The sequence below is a fragment of the Polyergus mexicanus genome, unplaced genomic scaffold, assembly GCF_030449975.1.
Source record: "Polyergus mexicanus isolate NDT 795.1 unplaced genomic scaffold, iyPolMexi1.0 SCAF_4, whole genome shotgun sequence".
Lineage (NCBI taxonomy): Eukaryota > Metazoa > Arthropoda > Insecta > Hymenoptera > Formicidae > Polyergus > Polyergus mexicanus.
In genome coordinates this window covers 6,640,526-6,666,635 of record NW_027223324.1, presented here as the reverse complement: position 1 = coordinate 6,666,635, position 26,110 = coordinate 6,640,526, and the positions used below count along the sequence as shown (strand labels likewise).

Below are 26,110 nucleotides of genomic sequence, written 5' to 3'. Positions count from 1 at the left end.
GCGCAATTCTTAACATGTTTTCCGCATCGTATTAGTAACATCTAGATTATTTAAAGATTCAATATCTTCGTAATCAGCATCCAAAGTCTCGATGATTAAATTTTCTCTCGCAAGATTCTCAAGCAAATATGCCAGCCATTCTCGTTTCTGACATCCCTTGACGTACACGAGAGTCGACGTCTCGTTATCTTCTTCTGTACCAAGCACGGCTGATGTAATCAAGCCATGCTGTACGGCATGTTTCCGTCTTCCCATCGTAATCCATGGTGATTCGCGATCAGCCAGGAAGCGCACGATTTATCGGATGTTGTGAGGAGATTCCATGGTAGGGGGTATGTAAAAATGTAATGCGCCAAAACGGTCCCCTTTCTCAGCACCGCCACCTCCTTTACGACAAATTTCATTCCGACAAAGAATCCTTGTAGATCCACGAACGTTGGTACGGACATAACATTTTCCTTTTTATATCAGCACGTCGAGAAGAAGACTACGATTGATCCTGATGTATTATAGATTTTATATCGTCTCATTCCCCCATACTTAGGTGATTTTGCGCACAACATTGGTCAACGGGTTGTACTGAATCACGCGATCGTGTATGATGAGGCAGTACGCTGTGGTATTCAGCGGCACGTTCTCCTTACACTCGAATTCCAATCTCACATCCACGGTTGCGCTTTTGACCCATTCGTTTTGTCGAGAGCAATCGATGATCACGAACGGACTGTTACGTAAAAATTGCGTGACGCTGAGACTCGGCTCGAGATACTCGTATCCGTAATAATTTTTGCAGAAACGTTGATACGTGTCGTACAAAATCGACCATCTGTTTTTATCGAAATCCAGATTCATATCGTCGTACGGATAACATTCCGATTTCAGATAGAGTTTTACGTTGGTCAATTTGCAGTCGTCGAATCGACTCGTATCCTCGGACATGACGTTCTTCTGACCTGTCTGCAGAACGAAGACAACGTATCGCGGCTTCTCCAGCTGAGTCGTGGTCTTAATGGGCCACAAATGTTTGGTTGTACGCTGCAATAGCGGAAATTCATACAGATCCCACGAGCGAAAACCCATACTGAGGTATTGTCCGCTTTCTAAGGCGCGCAGCATCGACAACTTGTTAATCTCGTTCAATACGACGTGCGGCATTCGCCATTGTATCTTGAATATGTCGATCACAGGCTCCAACACCAAATTTCTAATCAGGCAATTTTTGTCGTTGCGCGATCGTATTAAGATCAATTCGTGACGAGCGTTAATCACCACGCGCCTGTAATCCTCGCAAAATCCCAATAACATGTAGAGCGGTACGCAAAAAATAAAGTATCCATTCGTGTTAGTATGCGCATCCCAGCCGGCGTTCCTCATAATCACGGTTCTATTGGATGATATCGTTACACAGTTCTTGAGTGTGCTGGTTATTCCCACATTTCTGCTACGATCAATCTCCACACCGTCGAGTTCGTATCGAATCTCATCGAACATGAACGCGACGCAATTATTTCCCAGTACCACATCAAACCCTTCAGCTGGTTTGTTTATCTTTAGTTTTCCCTCGATGTATAGAAAACTCTCATACGGCAACGTATACAGATCCTGTTGTTGTATGGGTATTCGTATCTCGTCGCTATACTCAAACGTCGTATTGGCGTACAGGTTGTACGTGTGAGTCTCGATCTTGACGATACGATCGTCAAACACCGGCTCGCCTTCGATGTTAAGGATATCGGTCATGTTTTCTCAGATATTTCGCACCGCGAATCCCAAAGATTGCAAAAATTCAACATTTGACGCGTTGAGTTTCTTTTTCTTGGTGCAACCGGATAATTGGATATTAGCGAATGTTGACGTTGTTGTCGTTGTTGTCGCGTTATCTCTCGCGTCTTTCACTCCGCTCAACACGAGCATCTCATGTATCGCGAGCTAATTTTGTCGCCGCCGTACGTGCAATCTGATGGTGATCTCTTCTCTTCGAAAATCGAGCAATCGTCCGTCTTGATCCGCAACGCGTATCGTTAGATCCGTAATGCTCCGCGCGATGATCGGCAGGTAAATGATCTGCGCCGGCGTTTCCGATATCTTATATCCTGGCGGCACGCTCGGTGAAAATTCATGTATCGTATGAATGCGTTTGCCATTGCTGTACGCACCAGCGGTCACGTTACACTCTATGCGGATAATGTTTACGTTGATGATATTAATCGGTATGTCCGATTGGTGCCATTGTTCCGGCTGCAATATACGCTTCGACGAGAATCCCAGCAACGATCCAATGTTGTTGGGTTTGTTAAAGTTTACTCTGAAAGCGCACTTGATCTCGCTATTCATCGTATTGTAATTAGCACGGAGCACTATCAGGTATTCTACAGCCTCGTCTTCGTCACCGTTCGCTCGAACGGTCTCCTCTCGCGATATCACCGTGATACCACCGCGTTTGTTGACACGATTGCCGGAGCGAACTACGCGTCGCGGGCGTTTCCGTGAAATTGCACGTTTCAAAAATTCGTGTATTGCGTGTATCTCGTACAATCCCTCGGGAATCGTAATTTCCGTGTCATCCTCATCGAAATAAAATTTATCATTCGAGGAATTCACGTTCGATATCGTATGATAAGTCTCAAAATTCGTTAGACCGAGCTCGTAATCACCGTCGCTCAAATCTATGGCTGGATGGTAGTGTGCCGCGAGGACGCTACTCTTCCCGGTCAGCGTGAATGTCATAGACCCCAGATAGCACAAGGATGTCCTTAGGACGTCCAAAGGGCATCCAGGACATACATGTAGGATATTCTCAGGATATCCCATTGTAATCCTCAGATATCATCTGGATGTCCTGAGGAAGAGTAAATGATAGCCGTATATTAACCTCTGGAGAATCCAGGGAGATCCTGTGGAACATCCTAAGGATTTTTATAGGATATGTTAGGGATATTTTTCGTATCTTTCAAGGAGCAAATTTTAAAATTTAAATATAAATTAAAATTATGTTTTGTTATTTACTGCCAATATTAAAAATCTAATATTAAAAATAGTTCACCGTTCTTTAATATTTGAGGCTTTCGTGCTATACATGAATATTTTAGGTTTGGCTCTCGGGTTTGAGTAGTGTAATATTTTCTAAACAATTCAATATCTGAATTCCCTATGTTGGAATTGCATCAGAAATTGAACTGATAGAAAATAATTACATTTGTAATTTCCTGTCAGTTGCTCTTTGCAAGCTTTATATAATTCTCATGACCAAATCTCAAATACGAGTTCGCGTTCGCGTGTCGCATAGCGGTAAACCACCGAACTAGCGGTTGAATACTATTGTTTGTAAAGTTTTTGGAATGTTGCGAACAGTAACATTTCTCATGAAATATTAAATAAATAATAATTTTGGATATATGAAAATGTGCGCATCAAATTCAATTATTAATATTAAACGAAATTAATGTTAACAATTAATTACACATATATATGTCCTCTGGAAATCCAAAAGACATCCAATATAATAGACAGGGCAGATATATCCTACAGACATCCAGGGATTATCCAGTGGACATTTATAGGACATTAATACTTATTATAATACTTAAGATTTCTAAATTATATTAAATAGCCGACGCAACTAAAAATAATTATGTATGCATATTAAATTTTTATAAATATATTTATAATAATATCTTAAAACATCCTACAAATGTCCTGAACCGTCCTGGACATATTCAGGATGATCCTGAGGATGTTTTGTGCTGTCTGGGACATGTCGGCAAAACTGCCCAGTCAGCCAGGTCTGTTCTAACAGATATTGCCAAGTGCTTGCTACAAATTATTGTCAGCAAAAAGGCTACAAATTTGGTACAAGAGTTTGTTATTACCGATTAAGCTGGCAGATTGCCGGCAAGAATCAAGCAAAGCTTGCTAACATAACTACACAGCAAATTGGCGGCAGAAACCGAGCAAAGCTTGCTGACATGACTGACATCAAATTGTCGGCAAAAACTGAGCAGGATCTAGAGTGCGCAATCTGATGGCAAATTGGCAGCAAAAACCGAACAAACTCTGCAGCTTATTACAAAGTATTATAAAATAGTTCAGTCGCTTATCGCTATGCGGCGCGTTATTCATTATCTATACCCGTATTCAAATTCTTGTCATGAGTGTATATAAAGCCTACAAAATGCTAATAATATTATAATATATATATTTCTATCAGTTCAATTTTTGACACAATTCTTATACAGGAAATTCAGATATTGAATTGATTTTTTGCAAATCGGACAGAAATTGTTCGATTTTCACTTATTCAAACAATTTGTGTCCAAAAAGATCTTTAATTTTATAAATTAAGTTATTTGAATTTACCTATATGTTTTAACATATTAATATATGATTTTATATAATGTCTAATTATCTAATGGTCATTTTATGACCAAAACTTATCATCATTTTGTTACTTAGAGTTAAGGCTTTAAATCTATTTAAATATATACTTTTATATGAATGGCCAAAAGCTGCAGAATTTGTTCGGTTTTTGCTGACAATCTGCTATCAGATTGTCTTGCGCAGATCTTGCTCGATTTTTGCCATCAATTTGACGTCAAATCATGTCAAGCTTTGCTCGGTTTTTGCCGTCAATTTGCTGTCAGGTTATGTCAACAAGCTTTGTCACCAAAACACAAGCTTAATGCGGACACAGATGGCACTGGATTTGTTACCAAGTTTTGAGCGAATTTGATGCCAATTTGGCAACAATTTGTTATCAAATTGCTTACTGGGTGTTTAACGAATACTGAGTCGCGACGGTGAATTGTCAGGCTTTAAATTCATATCGATCATCGACCGTTTGAAGAAATCGAAGACACAATTGTCCGCAGATGCTTTGATCGTAAGTTTGAAAGGACGTGCGATTGTACTCGATCTTCGTTACATTCCATCCGAAATATCGCACCAATTCATTCGGCGGTCAAAGATTACCAAAACTGTCGAAATATATAGCGCGATTTCCCCTCTTTGCGTACGCTACCAATGAGTACCCGGTCCTTTGGTGTTATCCAAATTCACGATGCCGCTCTCGTTTCGATATATACCACCGATCGGTAACGAATCACGCATGAAAACCCCTCTAAAGTACGGTATACGCATACGTTTCGCCAATTGTTCTAATTGTATGTTCGTTGTCACACCCATGGGCATTTTTAGCGTCTTTTTGACGTTTTTTTTTCTTCGTTGCCACGTTTCAACAAGTATTATGTAAAAAAAACATTTTCCACTTCTTTCGACAGCTGTCAAACTACATGTTTCCCCGTATGACTAGGCTTACTTTGACACTCCTTTTACAGTTATTTATTAATTGTCAAAGGAAAAGCTTAGTTTTCGGACAATTTTATGAGTATATTAAAGCAATCTGTAGTCTTGTTTCTTTAAAATATCTTTCTATTTAAAAATGGCACGCAAGAATTCTCAGCGTGTCATTTCTCGCTTCTAATGTCATCATTCCAATATGATCGCGGCGACTACTCAGGAGCCTTAATACCAAAGATATATTTTACATACTGTAGAAAATAACAATAAATCATAATTATAATATGCAGGGTGTTCCATTTTAATCTCCTCAGGCAAATATCTCAAAAACCAAGCCCGGAAGAGAAAAATGTTTCAGACAAAAGTTGTTTGGTTTCGAGGGGGCCATAAGATGGTACCATTATTGGTTTCATTATTCTGTACATAGAAGTATTACGGTAAGATTATCAAAAACTAAATATTTTACGAGATATTTAATTTTTTATATCAAAATATGTCAGATTAAAATATAAAATAACTCAAAAAGTACTTAATAAAAAAATACTTTATTATAGTGTTTTGGAAAGCTCTCGATGTCAGCTACAAGAATACTAAATAAAAAATGGGGGTTTCCATTTAAGATTTTAAAGTTGACCTTCACATGACCTTCAAATGATTTTCCAAGGTCAAATTATTGTCACCATCTTATGGCCCCCTCGAAACCAAACAACTTTTGTCTGAAACATTTTTTTCTTCCGGGCTTGGTTTTTGAGATATTTGCCTGAGGATATTAAAATGGGACACCCTGTCCCAATTATACAATTCTAAGTAAAACTTAAATTAATCTGGTAAAACATAAGTCTTTTATTAATTCTCACAAGTGACAAAACAATATAATAGACTAATGAATATAACTCTATTATGCAAGATACAAAATCCATATGGCAAACAAGAGATTAATTCTTATATTTAGAATGATAAAGATAATTGTATTTTTTTTGGCGTATTGTGTATTATATCGATTTCTTTTACTTAGTTAGAGAATGAGAACTTTGATTATTCTTGATAGAATTAAATTAATACAGGAGATATACAGGAGATATACATGTAAACTCGTAAGATTGAAACTCGATGGTTTTGCAGTATAATATGAATGAATTAAATATCAAGGGTGGATTAAAGGCATAATGTATACACAATGTATATTTTGATGGGCACATATATGTAAAACGATAATTATGATAGATGACGGTAAATTAAATGATTATATGCATATCTCATAGCCCAACGCGCTCGTCCTTTGTGTCTGAATCCTGGAGTGAGAAGGATTGCATTCACTGAAACAGATTTTACATGGTATAATATCAAATGCAATGTCAAAAAAAAAAATGCATTTTTTGTATTATTACCTATAATGTAAAGTAGAAACAAATTGTTGACTGTGTTACCAATCCATGCAAAGAGAATAAGACAGAGGATTGTTGCACTGTAATACTGTGTTGAGAATAAAAAAAGCTAAAATAATTTCTTAGTTTTTAAATGCAATCTATATATAATACATCCAGTTAATCTCGTAGTATCGGCAAATTAATTTTTCGTGAAACTAGAAAACAGTAAAAACTCTTTCTTTTATTACATAATTGTGATAAAAAAAAATAAAAATATATTTTGCATTTCATTAATCATATATTAATTCTAATATACATTTGACAAATAACAAGTTTTTATGTAGTTTTAGAAGTTTTTTATATGATATATCTCATACGATAGTAGACATTGATCTCTTGATACGGAACAATATCTAATAATTGTGCAAATATATTTATATAGTTCTAGTACACGAGCAATTATAGTAAGATGTAGCAGATCTATCAATTATTACAAAGAACACTACCCTACAAATGTACTTTTACAAATGTGATTATTAGATATATAATCAATGTTGAAATACATATAGTTTTTTCTCAAAAACTATGCAATCTATCAAAGAGAAACTATTTCCAAGTGTTGTAGATGTCTAAATCTTTATTTTTAAAGAAATCATCTATATTGGTTATATTTCCATGATTCACTGGACATATAGAGTAAATTAAAGATGACGCACACTTACGATATTAGGACGATCATATCGAATTTTCGAGATGGTCGTCCATGTGCTTTGTATTTGTAATATAGTGGTCGAGAGATTTTGACAGACCTCAATCAGCTTCTTTTCCTTCTGTCCTGTCCAACTCTGTACGTTGCACAAGATTGAGGTCAAAATCGGCGCAAGATAATCAACAAGAGCAAATATTAACAGACATATAGATATCATCGTCAGTAGAGTTGGTTCTAGAATCCATATTATACTGTAATAGGAGAAATATTACTATTTTAACAAGTCTATATAGGATATCTCAAAACCTCTTTATATAATCTAGTATATCTTTGGCTAATTTAGAAATATATATAATTTTTCCTCATATCAAAAATTATCATAATTTTTTATAACTTTCTGAAAAATTTCTAATATTGTATATTTTTTTTATAGCTAAAAATTATAAATTAAATTATCATATATTCTAAAATCTACTTATATAAAATTAATAAAAGAGTACATTGTCGTCGTTTTTCTTTTTTTTTTTGTAATTGTTAGAAATCTGTCTCAAAGTACCTTAAGTGGTTTTCGTTGAGGAAAAATCAATTTCAAATTTGGATTGGATAAAAAATATATAACGAAAAGAATAATCAATAATTTTGGTGAATTTCAAAAAGAAAGATATAGTTTTCGATTGTATAAAAATTATTTAATTTACCAGAATATTATTGTTACAAGTCCGACAATCAGCCCAGGGTGCCAGCTACGTTCCCATAGCAGAATGGAATTCAAGGGCAGTATTATTTCTCGCCAGCATTCCATCTTACGTTTTAGTTGTTTCATGTGCTTTTCCTAAGATAACATCGCACTATCAGCAGGCAAAATTGAGTCTTATTGTCATTGATTTTTTATTACATATCAAGTATAAAAATGTGTTACTTAGAGATTATAGATATTTTTGCATTTGTCAATCGCAATTCTCAATCATATAATAAAGTAGATACAATTAATTAAAGCTAGTTTACCTTTTCGATCGTTCCATCATCCGTCATTGTGTGAAAATTCGTAATATAACAGCAGCGTTTAAGCTTACTTCACTACAGCAATTTGAAGAGGGGGAAGGAAAAGATGCAGGATGCAGTACGCCGCAAAGCTGCGACACGTAGAGTTTCAAGTCGTCAAAGATTGTAAGAAAAAGAATTTTGTTTCGCTGGAAATTCGTAGAGCCTATCCACGTACCATCATCTCAAGATGCGCGTAATTTTATCGAAAGATAGCTAGATTTACTTTTTTGGGATCAGCAACGCCGACAATCCGTGCGTGCGTGATGCGTCAAAAAAAACAAGTGCAAAACGTTAGAGGACGGGTCGAATCCAGGGAGCATAGAGAGAGAGAGAGAGAGAGAGAGAGAGAGAGAGAATGACGATAAATTGCTGGGTGGCAAAGAAGAGGAAGGGGAAGAACAACAATCGACTTCTAGCTTCGAGAGTACGGTCGAATCTGGTACGCGATTGGCTGTCAGCTGTCAGTTTAAAATGTTGGTTATTGCGGACGATGCCGTGCTAATGTTGTGACGTTAAGCGTTTTCCTACCTTACACCTTACACTACGCGCTCGAAAGTTAGAAAGAGAACGTGTGGTTGCACGCGAGGCCTGGCCAAGATTACGCTACAAGCTTTCGGCGATTATGGCTGCCGCCGTAAGCTCCGTGAGTATCCGTTATTAGTTACTGTAAAGCGAAAACGCATTTATTCATCGCGGCGGCAATACGTCGTGCGACGTCTTGTTTACCTACCTACCTACCTACCATCTACGCTTTATAATGCGCACGCTTCGTGCTAAAATGTTCGTACTGCATGTGAGACCGATACCGCGAATCGTACGTTCTTGCAGAATGTGGAAAATTTGTCACCGCAAATTATCCGCCGGGTGGCCAAGGAGATGGCAGAATTGATCGCGCAACCACCCGAGGGTATTCGTGTCATTTTGAACGAGGCAGACGTCACCGATATTCAAGCTGTCATCGAAGGCCCATGTAAGATTGATCGACCTTTCTTGGATTCTCGTACATTCTCGGTCCTTGATTATCGTCCGATTATGGTTGATAGATTCTCGAAGCATCCTTTTATCGGCCATAACCTAATATAATCTAAATAAATTCAATCTAATCCACATCTCATTCATTCATATTGAATTGTGTGCTTGTGCAAGTCTCAGTTATAATTGATGAACAAATATGATATATGCAGAGGGGTCCTAAAGATTATTAACAAACTTTAAGAGCAATATAGAGGAAGATATAGCAATGTTTGAATAGGAATCCATACTCTCCAAAGTAATCCTGAGTCAATACAAATCTGATTTGACATCGCTTGATTACTTCTTTTGGGGGCATATTAAAAGTCTCATTTACAAGACACCAGTGGACAATCCAAAAACATTTGTAGCCAGAATACTTACAGTATTTGACATGATCCGGGAGATGCCTGTAGTATTTGAGAGAATGCGCCAGAGTTCAACAATGCCTGCATTGAATATAGTGGTCGCTACTTCAAACACCTTTTGTAATACTGTACAGTATTAAATTTTGTACAAATTAGGATTATTTCTTTCATTGCTATGTTGTCCATAATGTAATTTCTTACATTCAAAGACTTGTACCGATTCAGAGTTACTTTGGAGAACATGAGTGCCTACTTGAAAGTTGCTATATTTTGACCTCTCTATATGCTCCTGAAGTTTATAAATAACTTTTAGTATTACCCTATAAATAAGATTAATATATCTGGACACATTTCTCTTCTTCTAATAGCTGGGACTCCGTACGCTGGTGGTTTCTTTAGAGTTAAATTAGCTCTTGGGAAAGACTTCCCGCAAGGACCACCAAAGGCTTATTTCCTCACAAAGATTTTTCATCCCAATGTAGCAAAAAATGGCGAGATATGCGTCAATACTTTAAAAAAGGATTGGAAACCAGATCTCGGAATACAACATATATTACTGGTATGTGATTATGATTAGATCATATTGCAAATATTTGCTTATTATTTGTATATTTTATTCGTAGACTGTAAAATGTTTGCTAATAGTGCCAAATCCTGAATCTGCTTTAAACGAGGAAGCTGGCAAATTGCTTTTAGAAAGTCACGACGAATATTCAGAGCGAGCGAAAATGATGACTGAGATACATGCACAGGTAAATATTTTATCTTGAAAATTGATAAGGCTTTCTTTAATTTCACTGATATGAGATTATTTGATTTCTTTAGGGAGGTGGAAAAGGTAGTAAAGTGGGTCTGGAAAGTTGTGCTTCTTCGGAAAGCGGAGGACCCCTTCCAAAAAAACATGCAGGTGATAAGAAATTAACAGCGGAAAAGAAAAAAATGTTAAAAGACAGGAAGAGAACACTGAAAAGATTATAAAAATAAATCATTATTTATCTGTCTTTTGTAATTGAAAATATTGGTATATGGGGTAATGTTGCCTCGTATTGTATACAATTATTATTGCATAGTAAAATTTTATTATCTAAACATGACTGATCTTATTATTAAATATATAGAGAATTTGATATTTCTAGTATGCAAAAACACAAGGAGAAAAAGAAAAATTGATCTCCTACATTTTGTGGAAGATGAAGTACAATTCTGTAGCAATCTCTATAATTGCGGGCTGAATTATAGTAATAGCCTGTTCTCTATGCTGTTAGCAAATATTTTTACATATGTACAAAATGATATAATATGATTAAGTAAAATAAAATGTGTCTTCGCATGATATATCTCGAGTGTTGGTATTTTTTAACAATTGTGAAATAAATGTGTATGTATATGTATGTATATGTATTTACATTTTATCCACGTTTTTTCTACTATTTAAATATTTTTTTTAATTGAAAATGGCGCGTATATTTTTAAGTTAAATCTTGAGATGTCTATACATTTCAAATTATAGAATATAACAATAAGTAAGATAGTGTCAAAAGAATCACATGTTTAGAATTCTCCTCTTTAGGTAGGTAATAAAAACTTTTTTACTTCAAAAATAATCTTTTTTTATTAAGAGTATCTTTCATTAGTTTTTCTTCAGTCTTGCACCACTTGATTGCAATTTGTATGCTGCACGATTAAAAATGTTTACATTTTCTTACATATCCATCACTGTAATTAAATATATTATCGGTATGTGATAGTTAATAGTACACGTCACAGCCTTAATCCACTATAAATTATGCACTAAGCACAGTTATATAATGCCTATTTATATATTAAAGAAACAATCCACCAAATGTGGGTTACAAAAATATCTTTTCTCGTCGTTCGTATTCTAAGATCAGCCACTACCCTAAATGGGTATAGTAAACAAGTTTTTGATATTTGACACTTAGAATAGAATCAGATTGTGAGGGCTAGAAGCACATTCTGTACTTTGATAAACAACAACTTTTCGAGATGCATCTCATTGTATTTTTCATCTGATGAACACACACGCACGATAGTACATACAAATCCATACAGTCTTTACAATTATAAGTTTGTTTTTTTTAACTTTCTTATTGTATCACATAAAAAAAATCTATGAACGTCTATGAATGATATTTGCAGAGATTTTGTAAAATTAATACCAATTTTCGAAAGAATCGTCAAAAATAAAAACTAAAAATTAATGAGAATTTCTTTGCATTTTACTAGAAAGAGAGAGAGAGCGACATATATGTATATATATATATATATATACATATATATCTTGATATAATTGTATTGTATGCTTCATGAAAATAAGGGCAACAATGTGTATTGTGTTAAGTCAATTTGAACAAAATCTGAATAGAGTAAAGAGAGTTTTGTGACATTGTTACTTGACTTCCTTCACATATGCTTCTAATTCCGCATCTAATTCCTCAGCTGTAGGTGTCTTTGTCGCTTGTCGAGTGCCTCCTCTACCTCCACGCCGACCACTCCCACGACCTTAAATTTCATAAAATCATATATATATATACACACACACACACACATAGATATACATATATATTGTGTATATATATATATATATATATATACATATATAATTTTCAGATATATATATATATCTGAAAATTATTCCTTGATATAAATGTGTGTTGTAAAGTTATTTAAAATATATTTAGTAGTCTTTAATCATATAATATATGATTAAAAACCACTAAATATATTTTAAATAATAACTTTATAACTCATGTATAACAAGGAATAATTTTCAGATAATGAATGCGCTTTCAATTTTACTTTTAGATAAATTAATTGCATAATTAAATTGCATTAACAAATTACCTCTGATTGATCCTGTGCCACGATTCCCTCTGAAACGGGTCTGAGGTCTCTGTGTATAACTAGTACCACTTGGTCTTGAACCACCCCGAACAGAAGTGACTGGTAATTCAGAAGTCGCGACTTGTATGTTCATTTCCCGACCTGTCGACATACATTATACATTGGAATAACGAATGCAAAACATATTCATGCAAATCATAGTTCACAATAATCTCTGCAACATTTTCTCTAATGTTGCCCCATGTATTGCACAACTTTTGAAAATAATCAAATAAATAATGCTCAATGCATATGTTGCAAGATATGAACTGGAAAAAACTAGACAATTAAGAGATATCGATATTTAAATATACATGCAATTTTATAATTAAAAAAAGTTTAAAGACTGAACACAATTGTGCATATTTAGATGCATACCATCTAGAGGTACTCCATGATATTGTTTCATTGCTTTGATAGCATCTGCTCGTCTTTCAAATATGACATCTGCAGAACCTAGAGAACGACCTGATCTATCATAATGTACTGCTGCTGATTTTAACGGTCCAAATTCACTAAATAATTCCTAAAACATATTATTAACACAATTAGAATTCCCTGCATGAAATTTTCTATATGAAAATATATTAATTAAATCTATAGCTTTGAAAATTAATATATTGAGCACCAAATGTTCATATCGGTAAAATAATTATTATCAATATCTTTTTTGCAAATCTGTACATGGGTAAATAAATTATATAGATTTTATATAAATCAATCATGTTTGGTTTGTAATTTTATTTAGGATACTGAAAAAACAAAAACTACTGTATGTATAATATCTTTTAGTACCTGTATGTCTGAATCTGATACACCAAAATCAAGATTTGACACCAAAAGTTTGGTTGTTCCTGCATTGCCTATTATACCACGACCAACCTTTTTTACACCATCAAACATATCATGTTTCCAAGCGCTGTTTACATCACCCTATACAATAAAGTATAAATTTTATTAAAGAGAGAGAAGTTGCTCCTATAAATTATATTCTCTTTAAAGTAGAAAAAGTTCTATATAATTCCTAATAAAATGTTTCTTTTTTTATCAATATTGGATGTTTGATTATAAAGAAAATGCCAAAACTTGCAAGAGAGAGAGAGAGAAACATGTTGTGTATAAAATAATAATTAAAAAAGTTTTGCTATAAAAAGTGGATTCGCACACGCTCGCGAGTATTTGTAGAGTTTATTCAGCAAGCCGATTCAATACAATGTTAAGTGAATCTGTATAAAAATGGGCATTTTGAAAACTATTCAATTTCATATATATATACACGTAACCGACGCATACGTGTACATACGCGTGTACATACGCATATACACACGCGTGCGTACTAATATATAAGTTGGACATATCATACGCGCGCGTGTGCACATATACGCGCGTTACATATATTCCGGGAAAATTCAGTAGAGGAAAGCTCCATGAAATGCTCGATGAAGTGTGTGCTTATAATTTTCTTACCCTCGTGTATGGCAAGGAGCTACGTGCAATACCGCCACGATTGCGTCCTCGCATGACGCCACCGCCGACCCTTTGCGCCCTACGTGCTCCTCGACGGGGCGAATTGCCGGCGCCTCTGCCGCGTCTACCGCCGCCTCGTGCCCTAGACCCCTTAGTCTGTTTGATGATGTCGTCCAGACTCATTTCTATCTTATCCACCATCTTCATTTGTACGATTCGCAATGGGACGTAACTACCGCGTAAGAGAAGCACTGAGGTAAACCAACCTCTCTAACTGTCGTTTTTCGTGATGGCGGCGAAGCAAGCGGTAAAACGAAAACGAAACCAAGAACCAGCGCCGCAGAGCAATCTGGGTACTCCGGTCTGCTGGTCTGCTCTGCTGAGCATTGACGGCCGTAGATTATGAATGATATGTGATGAGAGAAACTGCGTGGACAAATTTGCTACATGGCGATAGTAATACCCTCTAACGACACAATGAGAGAAATTAGAGGATTTAAACTCTTTGCGCCAAGATCACAGGTTTAGTTTCCACCGAAGTCGTCAATCCGATTCTGTTTCGGTGCGTATTGAATTTAACGTATTGTTTCCACTGAAAGTAGAATAGAAGCGAGAAAGATTGATATTTCAGTAGAGCCAACTTAACTTTTGCTTGTGAATGTAAATAAACATAATCCAAAACTTATCATCATTTTGTTACTTAGGGTTAAGGCTTTAAATCTATTTAAATATATGCTTTTATATGAATGGCCAAAAGCTGCAGAATTTATTCGATTTTTGTTGACAATCTGCTATCAGATTGCCTTGCGCAGATTTTGCTCGATTTTTGCGATCAATTTGACGTCAAATCATGTCAAGCTTTGCTCGATTTTTGCCGTCAATTTGCTGTCAGGTTATGTCAACAAGCTTTGTCACCAAAACACAAGCTTAATGCGGACACAGATGGCACTGGATTTGTTACCAAGTTTTGAGCAAATTTGATGCCAATTTGGCAACAATTTGTTATCAAATTGCTTACTGGGATAGAGCTATAATGTTTTTTTTCTATGTGTGCGTGTACGTGTAAATATTTGTTTAAATAAAAGTCTTTATTGTGCATAATGGAAGAAAATAAAATCATTTAAAGAACAAAGATGTATATCGTGCACTTACTATCCTTGGCATGTCTTACATTCTTATTTTCCGTAATTCTCAATGTTCCACTGCCTTGTCTAATTTCTCGATTCATTGCAACTTAGATTCCAAACACGTAGCACGTGGTCCTGAAATTTATTCTTAATTTATTATAAATTCTATGTTTTCTATTAAAATGTTACAAAAATATTTATTTGAAATTTCTTACCAATGTTACAGGCATGAAGCCATTAAGTATTATAGGTATGTTTATAAAAAAATTATAAAAATTCAGTAAAATAATAAAATCTACGTCGTCAATTCCGACGACGTCATACGTAATATAATGTTATAGAGTTGAATCTTGTTCATTTTGCTTGCTCTTAAGAACCAGCGCACATGAAAATATTTTATTGAGTCTTTCATTTTAGAATTAAAAGACTCTGATTGGTTGAATCCTTTATGCCGCGTGCATAACGCATAATGCATTTTTTTGAATACACAAATTTATTTAAATTACAAAAATGCGACTTTCCCAAATAAAAATATTAATGAATATGTTATTCCCAAATGATTTCTAATCGATTCCGTTCATAATATTTATTAAACATAATTAAGATCTGCTAACTTGACGCTCGATAAATTTTTATTATTACAAAAAAAATATTGTTTCCTAAATGTTAAAATGATTTTCCTAAACTTCCCCAAACGATTCCTAAATTATATAATATAAAATAATTAGAAAATATTTAATTTCTCTGCTAACTCTACGGCGGTCAACTATGGTGCGTCAAAACAAATCGCCACTTCTCGGCCACTAGCCCCCTGCTGTGTGTCTATCTGGTGCCCTTCCCTCCAAAGGTGTCTGCGGGAAAAAAGAGTGGAGGAGACTCATGGACGTTTACAAGGCAATTTTCCTTTTAAATTTTTTAAATTTTAAAAAAATTTTTTGCTTTTAAATTTTTTTTTATTTTTTATTTTTTCCGGGGGCGTGAACATGCTTGGGCTCGAACCTGGGTCTTTCACATTTCCAGACAGGGTCCTAGTATGCTGGGCTAGCTGAAATCTTATTAAAATTAGGATTAGATGTAATATTTGTGGAGAGTGGCCCTCTTGCATTGAGGTCTCCGCACTTTGATTGGTTCGCACCAGTTGCCAGCAGTTTGATTGGTTCCGTCAGTTCTGTCGATTTAAAGCAAGTTGAACGAGCCAAAAAATAGTGCATGGGAGAAAGCGGGCAAGATGTCTGACGGAAAGCAGACGTGACGACAACCGACAAAATGGCGATCGTCGAGACTGGAGATGCGTCTAGACATAAGGCACCTACCCTCCCTTCCCCCTTACGGAAAATCGAAAGATATCGTGAGGTATACAACATCGCCACCCCCCCCCCCTTAGAGGAAAACCGAGAGATGTACGGTATATGTCGCCCTCCCTCTTCCATTCTTCCTATTGAAAAGAGAAAAATTGGATAAGGTACCGCTAGAATAAACTAGATGCTATGAAGGATAACGAACACATGCGTGCATGTACAGGTTCGCTTTTGTTCGTGAGGGTCCCGTTAGCGCATGGTGCGATAGCCCACATCCCGATAACACACAAAAAATTTAACATTATTCCCGATAGCCTACATCTCTTTAGCACACATTCCGATAGCGTACAAAGTAAATGGCGCATCATCCCGATAGCGCACAAAATAAAACGCGCATTATTATCCCAATAGCACACAATAAAAAAACACATTGTCCCGATAGCGCACATTATTTTAATTCCTTTTTCTCGATAGCCTACGTCCCGATAGCACATATAAAAATTAACGTAATTCTCGATACCCCACATCTCCTTAGCACACATCCCGATAGCGCACAAAGTAAAACGCGCAATATCCCAATAGCACAATAAAAAAACACAATGTCCCGATAGCGCACGTCGCCATATGCTATTGGGACGTGTGCTAAAGAGAAAATATGCTGAACGTGGCCTTTGTTTAATTTTCGGTGAACGACAAGGATCAAATGATACCGTAAGCGTTGCGGGCATTAGGTGGAACGCGCCCATAAACATAGGACGATCATAAAACAATCAAACATAAGACGTAACGTAATAATTAAGTTGAAGAGAACGAGATATCTGTCCAATTGTGAACGTAAAGTAAAGAGGCGTCTACAATAGAGATTTTAAGTTCTAAGCCTTAAGAAATTGACTAGTCACAGTCAAGTATGAGGAGAATACTCGACTGTAATTAGTCAACTTCTTAAGGCTTAGGGCTTAAAATCTCTATTGTAGACGCCGCTTAAGGCTATTGTCCAATAGCCTTTCACGATTTATATTTTTCTTCTTTTTCTTTCTTTCTTTCTTTCAATGGCAACTTCTGATCTAGAGAATGATCAGAACATTCCGGCCAACAACAAGTAGAGAGTAACATGTAATGAATAATAAATATACAGAATAACAAAAAGCCTCTTAAGAAGAGGTCTGAAAATTGAAAAACAAAGGATACATGCGTAACATGTCAGGACATGTCCGTTCTTGTCCGCGGGTGGCAACGAACTCTTGATTTATGTTTTTCTCTGTCTTACTTTACGTCCCCGACTACGACAGATGTAAGCGCTTATGCCTTAATATAGTTAATATGGCGCTATAACTTACGAAGATAATTGGATGAACTGCATGTATTTAATAATTGGTTTATTCAAATTTGTATAGACGTAAGATGCACAAGCACAAAAATTAACCAATTATTCGTCTAGTATGAAGAAGGTAGCAATATGGCATCCTGTATATTAAACATTGATTGGTTAACTTCTTTATGCATATGCGTTAAGCATTTATGCGGATTTATCTGGATAAACTTTTAACAGTTACAAATTCATGTGCGATAGCTCTTAGATAAATCGGATTATTTTTTTCTTTTTCTCTTTTTCTTCTCATGCCAACAGATTTAAATACAATATAAAAGATTTTTAAATGCTATAATAAGAATGTCTCTCAAACATTTATTTGTTAGTTCCACTGAACTATATACCATACTGGAACGCGCACGGCTATGCTCCCACCACTAATACCGCGGCCACTAAAGGATAGCTGCAGAGTTGTTTTTCAGAGTTGTCTCTTTTTACCGTGAACTACCATGACTGAAAACATCGTCCTGCCACGTAATCACACCAAATCACACGCAATCTTTGATACCACACGAATATTTATTTCTATGCTAGATAGTTGAAAACGTTAAGAAGCAGAGAATTAAAATAAATATGAAAAATGATAAAGTGTATCTTAAAAAACTGCACATCAATCAATGATAATGAGTTTTAGAACGGATAGTACATCTGGTCACATGATCGACGTAATTAAATAGACAAGAACAGATCTGAGAAGGGACAACTCTCGCAGTCCTACATTTCTGGTCACCAATCAGCAAAGCCATGCGCGTTCTAGTACGGTATTCAGTGGTTAGTTCTTTACATTTCAAATATGAAAGACATTAGGCTTGTCCTTTTTAACTGAACTTTCTGCACTAGTGTACACTGAAAATGAAAGATATATATTTAAATATTCGAAGGAAACAGAAGAAAGTGAATTAGTGTACACTAATTCAACTAAAAAGAACTATTATTACTTTGGAATAGTTATTTACTAATATATCATCTTATAGATAAAAATTTTGTAAGAAAGAAGAGAGAACTATTAAGTACATATATAAGAGTTATGCATAACATTTAGAAAAGCATAATAATATATTTCATTGCATTAATTGCAAATTGACAAAATATACTCCGTGGTTGATCATGTTGATGGATAAGAAACATAAAGAAAAAAAAACAATCCGTATTAAAGGCTAATCTTCAACCTACGTATATATATATATATAGGTATAAATTATCAAGATATTTTGTTTTTTTTCTTTATGTCTAGTAGGCTTCTTGAAGGATTTCCCCGTATGCTCGTTGCCTAACAGCAAATGAAAATATTATTTTGAACGAAAAATATTTCTGGTGTCGAGAGAGGTGTCCATAAAAATTACTTTTGTTCGAACAGAGAACAAAAAACATGCATAAAGAAAAACGCACAGAAACACACTCAAATCTGTCGCTCACGTGTTGACCGGATTTGTATGAATAAACTATCGAGATATCATAAAGTTTATATATTTGGAGGTGTTTTTCTTATACATTTTCTTTGCTCTTGCAACAACTGGTAAAAAGATAGAGTAGTATTCGATGTAAAAAACGCGCACATATACATGTACAAACATACAGAGCATACGTGCAATATTCACATATGGTATATTCACATCACAGACGCATATTTTTCCCAAATGATAGAATCAAGTATCTCACGATAAGATTTAGACCAGAGGATCTTAGGGTATATAAGCTGTATAGAAATAACAAAACAAACTGATTAATATCAAACATACGATGATGTGCGCTATCGGGAAAAGAAACGCATATTTTCTCTTTAGCACACGTCCTAATAGCATACGGCGACGTGACAAGATATGAACCGTATCACTTACAACACAAATAATACGCCTTTATGTGTACAAATTAACAAGATCTTAAGTCCTTTAAATCTTATATACTGGGTGGCCCATTTTAATCCATCCAGTCGAATATCTCAAAAACCAAGCCCGGAAGAGAAAAATGTTTCAAACAAAAGTTGTGTGGCTTCAAGGGGGCCATAAGATGGTGACAATGATTTGACCTTGGAAAATCGTTTGAAGGTCATGTGAAGGTCAACTTTAAAATCTTAAACGGAAACCCCCATTTTTTATTTAGTATTCTTGTAGCTGACATCGAGAGCTTTCCAAAACACTATAATAAAGTATTTTTTTATTAAGTACTTTTTGAGTTATTTTATATTTTAATCTGACATATTTTCATATAAAAAATTAAATATCTCGTAAAATATTTAGTTTTCGATAATCTTACCGTAATACATCTATGTACAGAATAATGAGACAAATCAATTAGTATAAAAAAAAATTGTTTTTAAGAAAATTATTTACAATGTATTTTTTAAAACAATTTTTTTTTTTGGCACTAATTAATTTGTCTTATTATTCTGTACATAGAAGTATTACGGTAAAATTATCGAAAACTGAATATTTTACGAAATAATTTATTTTTTATATCAAAATATGTCAGATTAAAATATAAAATAACTCAAAAAGTACTTAATAAAAAAAATACTTTATTATAGTGTTTTGGAAAGCTCTCGATGTCAGCTACAAGAATACTAAATAAAAATTGGGGGTTTCCGTTTAAGATTTTAAAGTTGACCTTCACATGATCTTCAAATGATTTTCCAAGATCAAATCATTGTCACCATCTTATGGCCCCCTTAAAACCACACAATTTTTGTTTGAAACATTTTTCTCTTCCGACTTGGTTTTTGAGATATTCGACTGGATGGATTAAAATGGGCCACCCAGTATAAACAGCAAACTGATATCCAAGTATGCTATCTTAACTCTATTGGAAAATAATAAAAGCTATAATTTGAAAACATGGTCATAGCGGACATATGTTTATATGAACTTTTTCTTTTATTTTTGTGTTCTAAATCCCTCATTGCAATACTTCCCACTTTTCAGGATACACCCTATATATACAGAGTGTCCTAGACCAAGAGTGTTGTACACCCTTTTTCTTTCAAAAACTAAGCATTTTAGAGAAAAACGTTTTGAACAAAAATTGTATGGTTTTGAGGGAAACATAAGATGGTGTCATTGGTTTGACCTTGGATGGCATCGTTAAGGTCAAGTCAAGGACACTTTTAATTTCTTAAATGTAACCTCCTATTTTTTATTGTATATTCTTATAGCTTATGTCGAGAGCTTTCCAAAATACTATAATAAAGTATTGTTTCATTAAGTACTTTTTGAGTTATTTTATATATTTTAATCTGATATATTGGGTTGAGTAAAAAGTCATTGCGTATTTTTTGTATGTTTTTCAAAGTCATTTATTTATATAAAGAACAAAGATCAATCAATGATATATTTTCCGTTTTGTTCGATGACCTTTTGCCATCTTTCGGTGAGCTTCATAATTCCCCATTCGTAGAAGGATCTGTCTTTATTGGCGAAAAACTGAACAAGGTGCTGATTTACCGCCTCATTTGAATTTAACGTTATTCCACGCAAGGAGTTTTGAAGAAAGCGAAACAAGTGGAAGTCTGACGGCGCAAGGCCAGGCGAGTATGCTGGGTGGGGCAATACATCCCATCCAAGCTTCAATAATTGTTGACGGGTCGCCAAAGATGTATGTGGTCTCGCGTTGTCGTGATGGAACACAACTCCTTTACGATTGACGAGCTCCGGACGTTTTTGGATGACAGATTCGTTCAAACTGTCCAATTGCCGACAGTACACATCCGAATTGATTGTTCGGTTCCTTGGTAGGAGCTCAAAAAACACCACATCCTTCCAATCCCACCACACTGAGAGCATAACCTGTTTCTGATGAAGTTCTGCTTTTGAAGTCGTTTGAGGCGAATCATCACGTCGGAACCAAGACCATTTGCGTTCCACATTGTTGTAAACAATCCACTTCTTATCACCAGTTATCATTCGTTTTAAAAAAGGATCGTTTTCTTCACGTTTCATGAGCATATCGCAGATGTTTATACGCGCCGTCAAATGAACTTCTTTGAGTTCATGAGGAATCCAAATATCGAGCTTGCTTACGTATCCCAGCTTCTTTAAGTAGACGTGAACACTTTTTTGACTGATCTTCAATGTTTCTGCAATCTCTCGTGTCGTGTAACGTGGGTTTAACTTGATCAATGCCTTTATTTTGTCGTCATCAACCTCGGTGGGCCTTCCTGACCGAGGAGCATCTTTGAGACCAAAATCACCAGTGCGGAATTTCTTGAACCAGTTTTGGCACTGACGTTCTTGTAGAGCATCGTCACCGTAAACTTTACACAATTTTTCACAAGCTTGACGCGCATTCTTCCCTTTACGGAAGTAAAACAGTAAAATATGGCGAAAATGCACAGTTTGGTCTTCCATCTTCAACTTGTTGTAAAATCTTCAAAACTCAACCAAATCGCTCAATTTTTTTTTAGAATGAAGCTTGAACCGTCAGCTGTTAAACGATATATGACAAACATATGTGTGAATGACTCTAGTACTGCCAAAACTGAACTAATGCCATCTGTTGCAAAAATACGCAATGACTTTTTACTCAACCCAATATTTTGATATAAAAAATTAAATATCTTGTAAAATATTTAGTTTTCGATAATCTTACCGTAATACTTTTATATACAGAATAATGAGACAAATCAATTAGTATAAAAAATAATTGTTTTTAAGAAAATTATTTACAATGTATTTTGTGTGTATGCGTGCATGCGTGGATGCGTGCGTGCGTGCGTGCGCGCGTGCGTGCGTGTGTACTGTGTGTACGCGCGCGCGTGTGTGTGTGTGTGTGTGTACACATATACATAGTATATATACATCATGATAAAATCAAAAGAAATAATATGAGCAATATTATAGATCTGAATTCAAAATATGTATGCAACACAAACAGATATCTGTGTAAAGTCGTTGCTTCTATGAGACGATAGAACAGAAATAGAATAGAAATCCAACATATTTTCTTTATATATAACATATTGTCTCTATGTATTTAACACAATATTAAAAACTTGTATTTTATTGCTCTTTCCAAAGTATGCAAATATTCCTTGACAATTACTCTACATGTCTACATAATGATATCGGTAATATAATTATAAAGCGTTGGTAATATACTGATACTTTTAATTACCCTTAGATGAGAGTGCTAACCTGTTGGAGTTCACACGTCGCTCCAGCATCCTCTTAAAGAACATAAAAATTTACCCAGAGCTGATGGTCTTTAACAGGGTTGAGAAGTAACGCGTTATTTGTAACGTTGTTACCGTTATAGTTACTTTTTTGGAAACTGTAACGGTAATAGCGTTACAAATTTTGTTTGTAACGAAAAAAGTAATTTCGTTACATTTTTCGGTAACGAGTAACAGATTTAACAGTTACTTTTATCGTTACTTTTTTTGAATTTTGTCGTAACTCAAAATCGAATAATTACGTAATTACGATCTATAAAAGTAAAAAAGGAGCACAGCGCAAATTCAGCACTTTGTAAGCTGTTGCGCGCGCTCCCAAAACCGCGATTAAATGCAAGATATGCAAGTCGTTGCAATATGCAATTAAGACATCTCGACCTAATACCGAAAAACCACCTACTTTCGGACCATAAAAAGAGAGATAAAGAGTACCTCGAGGCCGTATTCCAAAACTAAGTGGTGACGCGTGTACTTAAAAAAACTGTAAGATTCTGCAAGCGCCGACACTGTTACATCGCCGAAGCATCACCGAACCGAACTCTACGATACGTAAGCTGTACAAATAAATCTCTTTGCACGGAATCTTTGTGTGTTTCTCGACACTCAGAGTCTCTACACTTCTAAGACTCGTTGTTTCAATTTATCTAGAGAGAGAGAGAGAGAGAGAGAGAGAGAGAGAGAGAGAGAGGAAGGGGGCCGCAAGATAGGTTTTTCGTGACCAATCCATTTTTCATGAAACCTATTATTTAAATATTGTCTGACAAGAGATAAGTGCCTTATAATAACATATGTATCTTTATTATACCTTATAACTCGGAAGCTAATGATTTTCAGATGCATATTTATTTTCTTGATTGTTCTAGGAGTACTATTTATACGTATACAAAGTTTATATCATTAAATCTGAAATATTTTTATAATTAAATATATATATGCATATACATATATATACAATAATTATAAAGTTATATATACATGTATGTATAATTTAGATTTAAAAAATAAAAAGTTATTGATAAAAACAATTATTGTATTTTATCTAATTATTGGTAATAAAATCGCGATTATTTAATTTGATTCTTTATTTTGTAAATCGTATAAACTTAGTACATATTTAAAATATTATTTTAATGCACTATAGAGATAAATTATAAACCTAGTATCTAAAGTATTATTTTAATGCATTATAGACAAATTGTTAGAAAAATATGATTATGTATTGCCGATCAAAGAAAAAGATAATATAAAAAATAATATAATCATTTATCAACAAATATTCGGCATTCCGATGAGTTCACCGCTGTCTCCCATCATAGCAGATGTCGTCCTACAGGATCTTGAGGAGAAAGCGTTAGCAACGTTATGTTTTACTCCTTCCTTTTACTTAAGATAAGTGGATGACATAGTTTTAGCTGCACCATCTTCTGCTTTCGAACACATTCTGAGTGTTTTTAATTCTTTCCACTCGAGATTACAATTTACGATGGAAACAAGTGAAAATGATAAACTTGATTTCTTGGACGTCACTATAATTCTAAAAAATAACCGTTTGAATTTTGATTGGTTTCACAAACCTACATTTTCTGGCAGGTACCTTAACTTTCTTTCACAGCATCCTTTGTGCCAAAAAAGAGGTACTATTATAGGCCTGGTCTTTTTTGCTCTCCCATTCTAGTTGTCATCAAAGAAATTTAAATTTTATCATTAACATTGTATTGGACAATAACTACCCATTAGATTTTATATTTATGACCCTTCGAGATAGACTCAAGTATTTATTTAGTAATTACAATAAACATAGTCATAATTTCTCTGATAATAAGGATGACACTAGTGAGGGAAAAAAATTTTTTACAATTCCATATGTCCCATCAATCTCTGAGCGATTCAGGAGTATAACTAGGGATTTGGACGTCAGACTTACGTTAGCCTAAACAAACTACATCGTTTCATCAAAATACACAAAGATCATGTTCCTAAACCATTATGTAATAATGTGGTTTATAAAATCGAATATGATAATTGTGATGCATCGTATGTCGGTCAAACGAGCAGACAATTAAAAACGAAAATCAACGAACATCGTAATCACATTCGACGTAATACTTCTGTTCATTCTGTTATTATTGACTACAGATTACAATTTGATCATGATTTTAAGTGGAACGATGTTAAAATATTGGATAGTGAACCGTATTATAATAAACGTTTGATATCTGAAATGGTTTTTATAAAAAGACAAAATAATAGTTTAAATCTACAAACTGATACGGATTGCCTGCATGAGGCGTATGTCAATACGATAGACATGCTCCCAAAATTATGACCTTCGGTTCCTATATTTATATACAATACTCTAGACACATCACAGACATTATATTCATGTGTTTTCGTTTTGCTCTTTAAATTTATCATTACCATTCGCACTCGTATATATTGAGCATGTGATTTACGTTTTAATTTGTGACATGTAACAAGCGATATCTGGTGACAATGAGGAATAAGAATCCATCTCTTTGTGAGTTCTTTAATTGTTCTTTGTAGGTTCGGTCTCTAATAATTTTGTAATTATTCAGATATGCATGTTCTCTGCCATGGCATACGTTAAAGAAATGGTTGTCTTTACTGACGGAGGCTTTATGCTGCCGTATTTACTTCTTTACTACGAACATTGAAGAACACAGCCTACAGATGACATGTATAGTTTAATTTTAAACGTGACTTCGACATGCTCTGCATTTGTACCGCACAACTTTATAGCGTTAATTGCATTAATTGATTTGTAAACAATTGTAACGGGTGTATATCTTTGTATATATTCTTTTTGCGCTAAAGAGGATCCAAAAATGGATCGAAACGTTCGCTAGATTTTATATCTTAATAAACTAAATTCGCACTTGATTTTCTGTGCTGGTTCCTTAGCCTTTTCCCCATTTCGTTTAAAAAAATAATATATTTATAAAAATTATTGTATATTCTAAACATAT

The 26,110-nt window shown here is 34.7% G+C and overlaps 4 protein-coding genes across 16 annotated transcripts; 1 reads left to right on the top strand and 3 right to left on the bottom strand.

Annotated features, from left to right (window-relative positions):
- Nucleotides 1–540: 540 nt before the first annotated feature.
- LOC138932749 (uncharacterized) lies at nucleotides 541–1,740 on the bottom strand. Its single transcript, XM_070294879.1, has one exon. The coding sequence runs from the start codon at nucleotides 1,738–1,740 to the stop codon at nucleotides 541–543; it is 1,200 nt and encodes a 399-aa protein (XP_070150980.1).
- Nucleotides 1,741–6,204: 4,464 nt separating this feature from the next.
- Arl6ip1 (ADP-ribosylation factor-like 6 interacting protein 1) lies at nucleotides 6,205–8,743 on the bottom strand. 4 transcript variants are annotated; one of them, XM_070294343.1, is made up of 5 exons: nucleotides 8,377–8,743; nucleotides 8,070–8,219; nucleotides 7,379–7,622; nucleotides 6,684–6,768; nucleotides 6,205–6,611 (listed from the first exon to the last, which is right to left on the bottom strand). In XM_070294343.1, the coding sequence occupies exons 2-5, from the start codon at nucleotides 8,192–8,194 to the stop codon at nucleotides 6,511–6,513; spliced, it is 555 nt and encodes a 184-aa protein (XP_070150444.1). In that variant the 5' UTR covers nucleotides 8,195–8,219; nucleotides 8,377–8,743; the 3' UTR covers nucleotides 6,205–6,510. The 4 variants fall into 4 exon arrangements, with proteins under 4 accessions (XP_070150444.1, XP_070150445.1, XP_070150442.1 ...); XM_070294344.1 differs by having other exon boundaries at nucleotides 6,206–6,611; nucleotides 7,472–7,622; nucleotides 8,070–8,203; nucleotides 8,377–8,742; XM_070294341.1 differs by having other exon boundaries at nucleotides 6,209–6,611; nucleotides 8,070–8,203; nucleotides 8,377–8,742.
- Nucleotides 8,462–11,148, top strand: LOC138932462 (ubiquitin-conjugating enzyme E2 S). Its single transcript, XM_070294340.1, has 5 exons — nucleotides 8,462–9,058; nucleotides 9,244–9,385; nucleotides 10,163–10,353; nucleotides 10,418–10,546; nucleotides 10,620–11,148. Exons 1-5 carry the CDS (start codon nucleotides 9,038–9,040, stop codon nucleotides 10,770–10,772), a joined length of 636 nt encoding a protein of 211 aa, XP_070150441.1. The 5' UTR covers nucleotides 8,462–9,037; the 3' UTR covers nucleotides 10,773–11,148.
- A 263-nt stretch (nucleotides 11,149–11,411) lies between these two features.
- On the bottom strand, nucleotides 11,412–23,722 carry Ref1 (RNA and export factor binding protein 1). Of its 10 annotated transcripts, none has more exons than XM_070294022.1 (8): nucleotides 23,556–23,722; nucleotides 23,066–23,153; nucleotides 15,318–15,427; nucleotides 14,166–14,757; nucleotides 13,494–13,631; nucleotides 13,077–13,224; nucleotides 12,660–12,800; nucleotides 11,412–12,317 (listed from the first exon to the last, which is right to left on the bottom strand). In XM_070294022.1, exons 4-8 carry the CDS (start codon nucleotides 14,370–14,372, stop codon nucleotides 12,205–12,207), a joined length of 747 nt encoding a protein of 248 aa, XP_070150123.1. In that variant the 5' UTR covers nucleotides 14,373–14,757; nucleotides 15,318–15,427; nucleotides 23,066–23,153; nucleotides 23,556–23,722; the 3' UTR covers nucleotides 11,412–12,204. The 10 variants fall into 10 exon arrangements, with proteins under 10 accessions (XP_070150123.1, XP_070150120.1, XP_070150125.1 ...); XM_070294019.1 differs by having other exon boundaries at nucleotides 15,337–15,427; XM_070294024.1 differs by having other exon boundaries at nucleotides 15,337–15,427; nucleotides 23,086–23,153.
- Nucleotides 23,723–26,110: the final 2,388 nt, after the last annotated feature.

Bases quoted from the DNA above. Each gene is read 5' to 3' on its own strand.
- LOC138932749 (XM_070294879.1), bottom strand. From the start codon at position 1,740: ATGACCGATATCCTTAACATCGAAGGCGAGCCGGTGTTTGACGATCGT.
- Arl6ip1 (XM_070294341.1), bottom strand. From the start codon at position 8,403: ATGACGGATGATGGAACGATCGAAAAG. The intron at 7,623-8,069 runs GTAAATTAAATA...CTCCTATTACAG, and splicing joins CTTGTAACAATAATATTCTG to TATAATATGGATTCTAGAAC. The intron at 6,612-6,683 runs GTAATAATACAA...AATCTGTTTCAG, and splicing joins GTTTCTACTTTACATTATAG to TGAATGCAATCCTTCTCACT.
- LOC138932462 (XM_070294340.1), top strand. From the start codon at position 9,038: ATGGCTGCCGCCGTAAGCTCC. The intron at 9,059-9,243 runs GTGAGTATCCGT...ACGTTCTTGCAG, and splicing joins TGGCTGCCGCCGTAAGCTCC to AATGTGGAAAATTTGTCACC. The intron at 10,354-10,417 runs GTATGTGATTAT...TTTTATTCGTAG, and splicing joins GAATACAACATATATTACTG to ACTGTAAAATGTTTGCTAAT.
- Ref1 (XM_070294021.1), bottom strand. From the start codon at position 14,372: ATGAAGATGGTGGATAAGATAGAAATGAGTCTGGACGACATCATCAAA. The intron at 13,225-13,493 runs GTACTAAAAGAT...AATATGTTTTAG, and splicing joins TATCAGATTCAGACATACAG to GAATTATTTAGTGAATTTGG. The intron at 12,318-12,659 runs GTAATTTGTTAA...ATGAAATTTAAG, and splicing joins TGGCACAGGATCAATCAGAG to GTCGTGGGAGTGGTCGGCGT.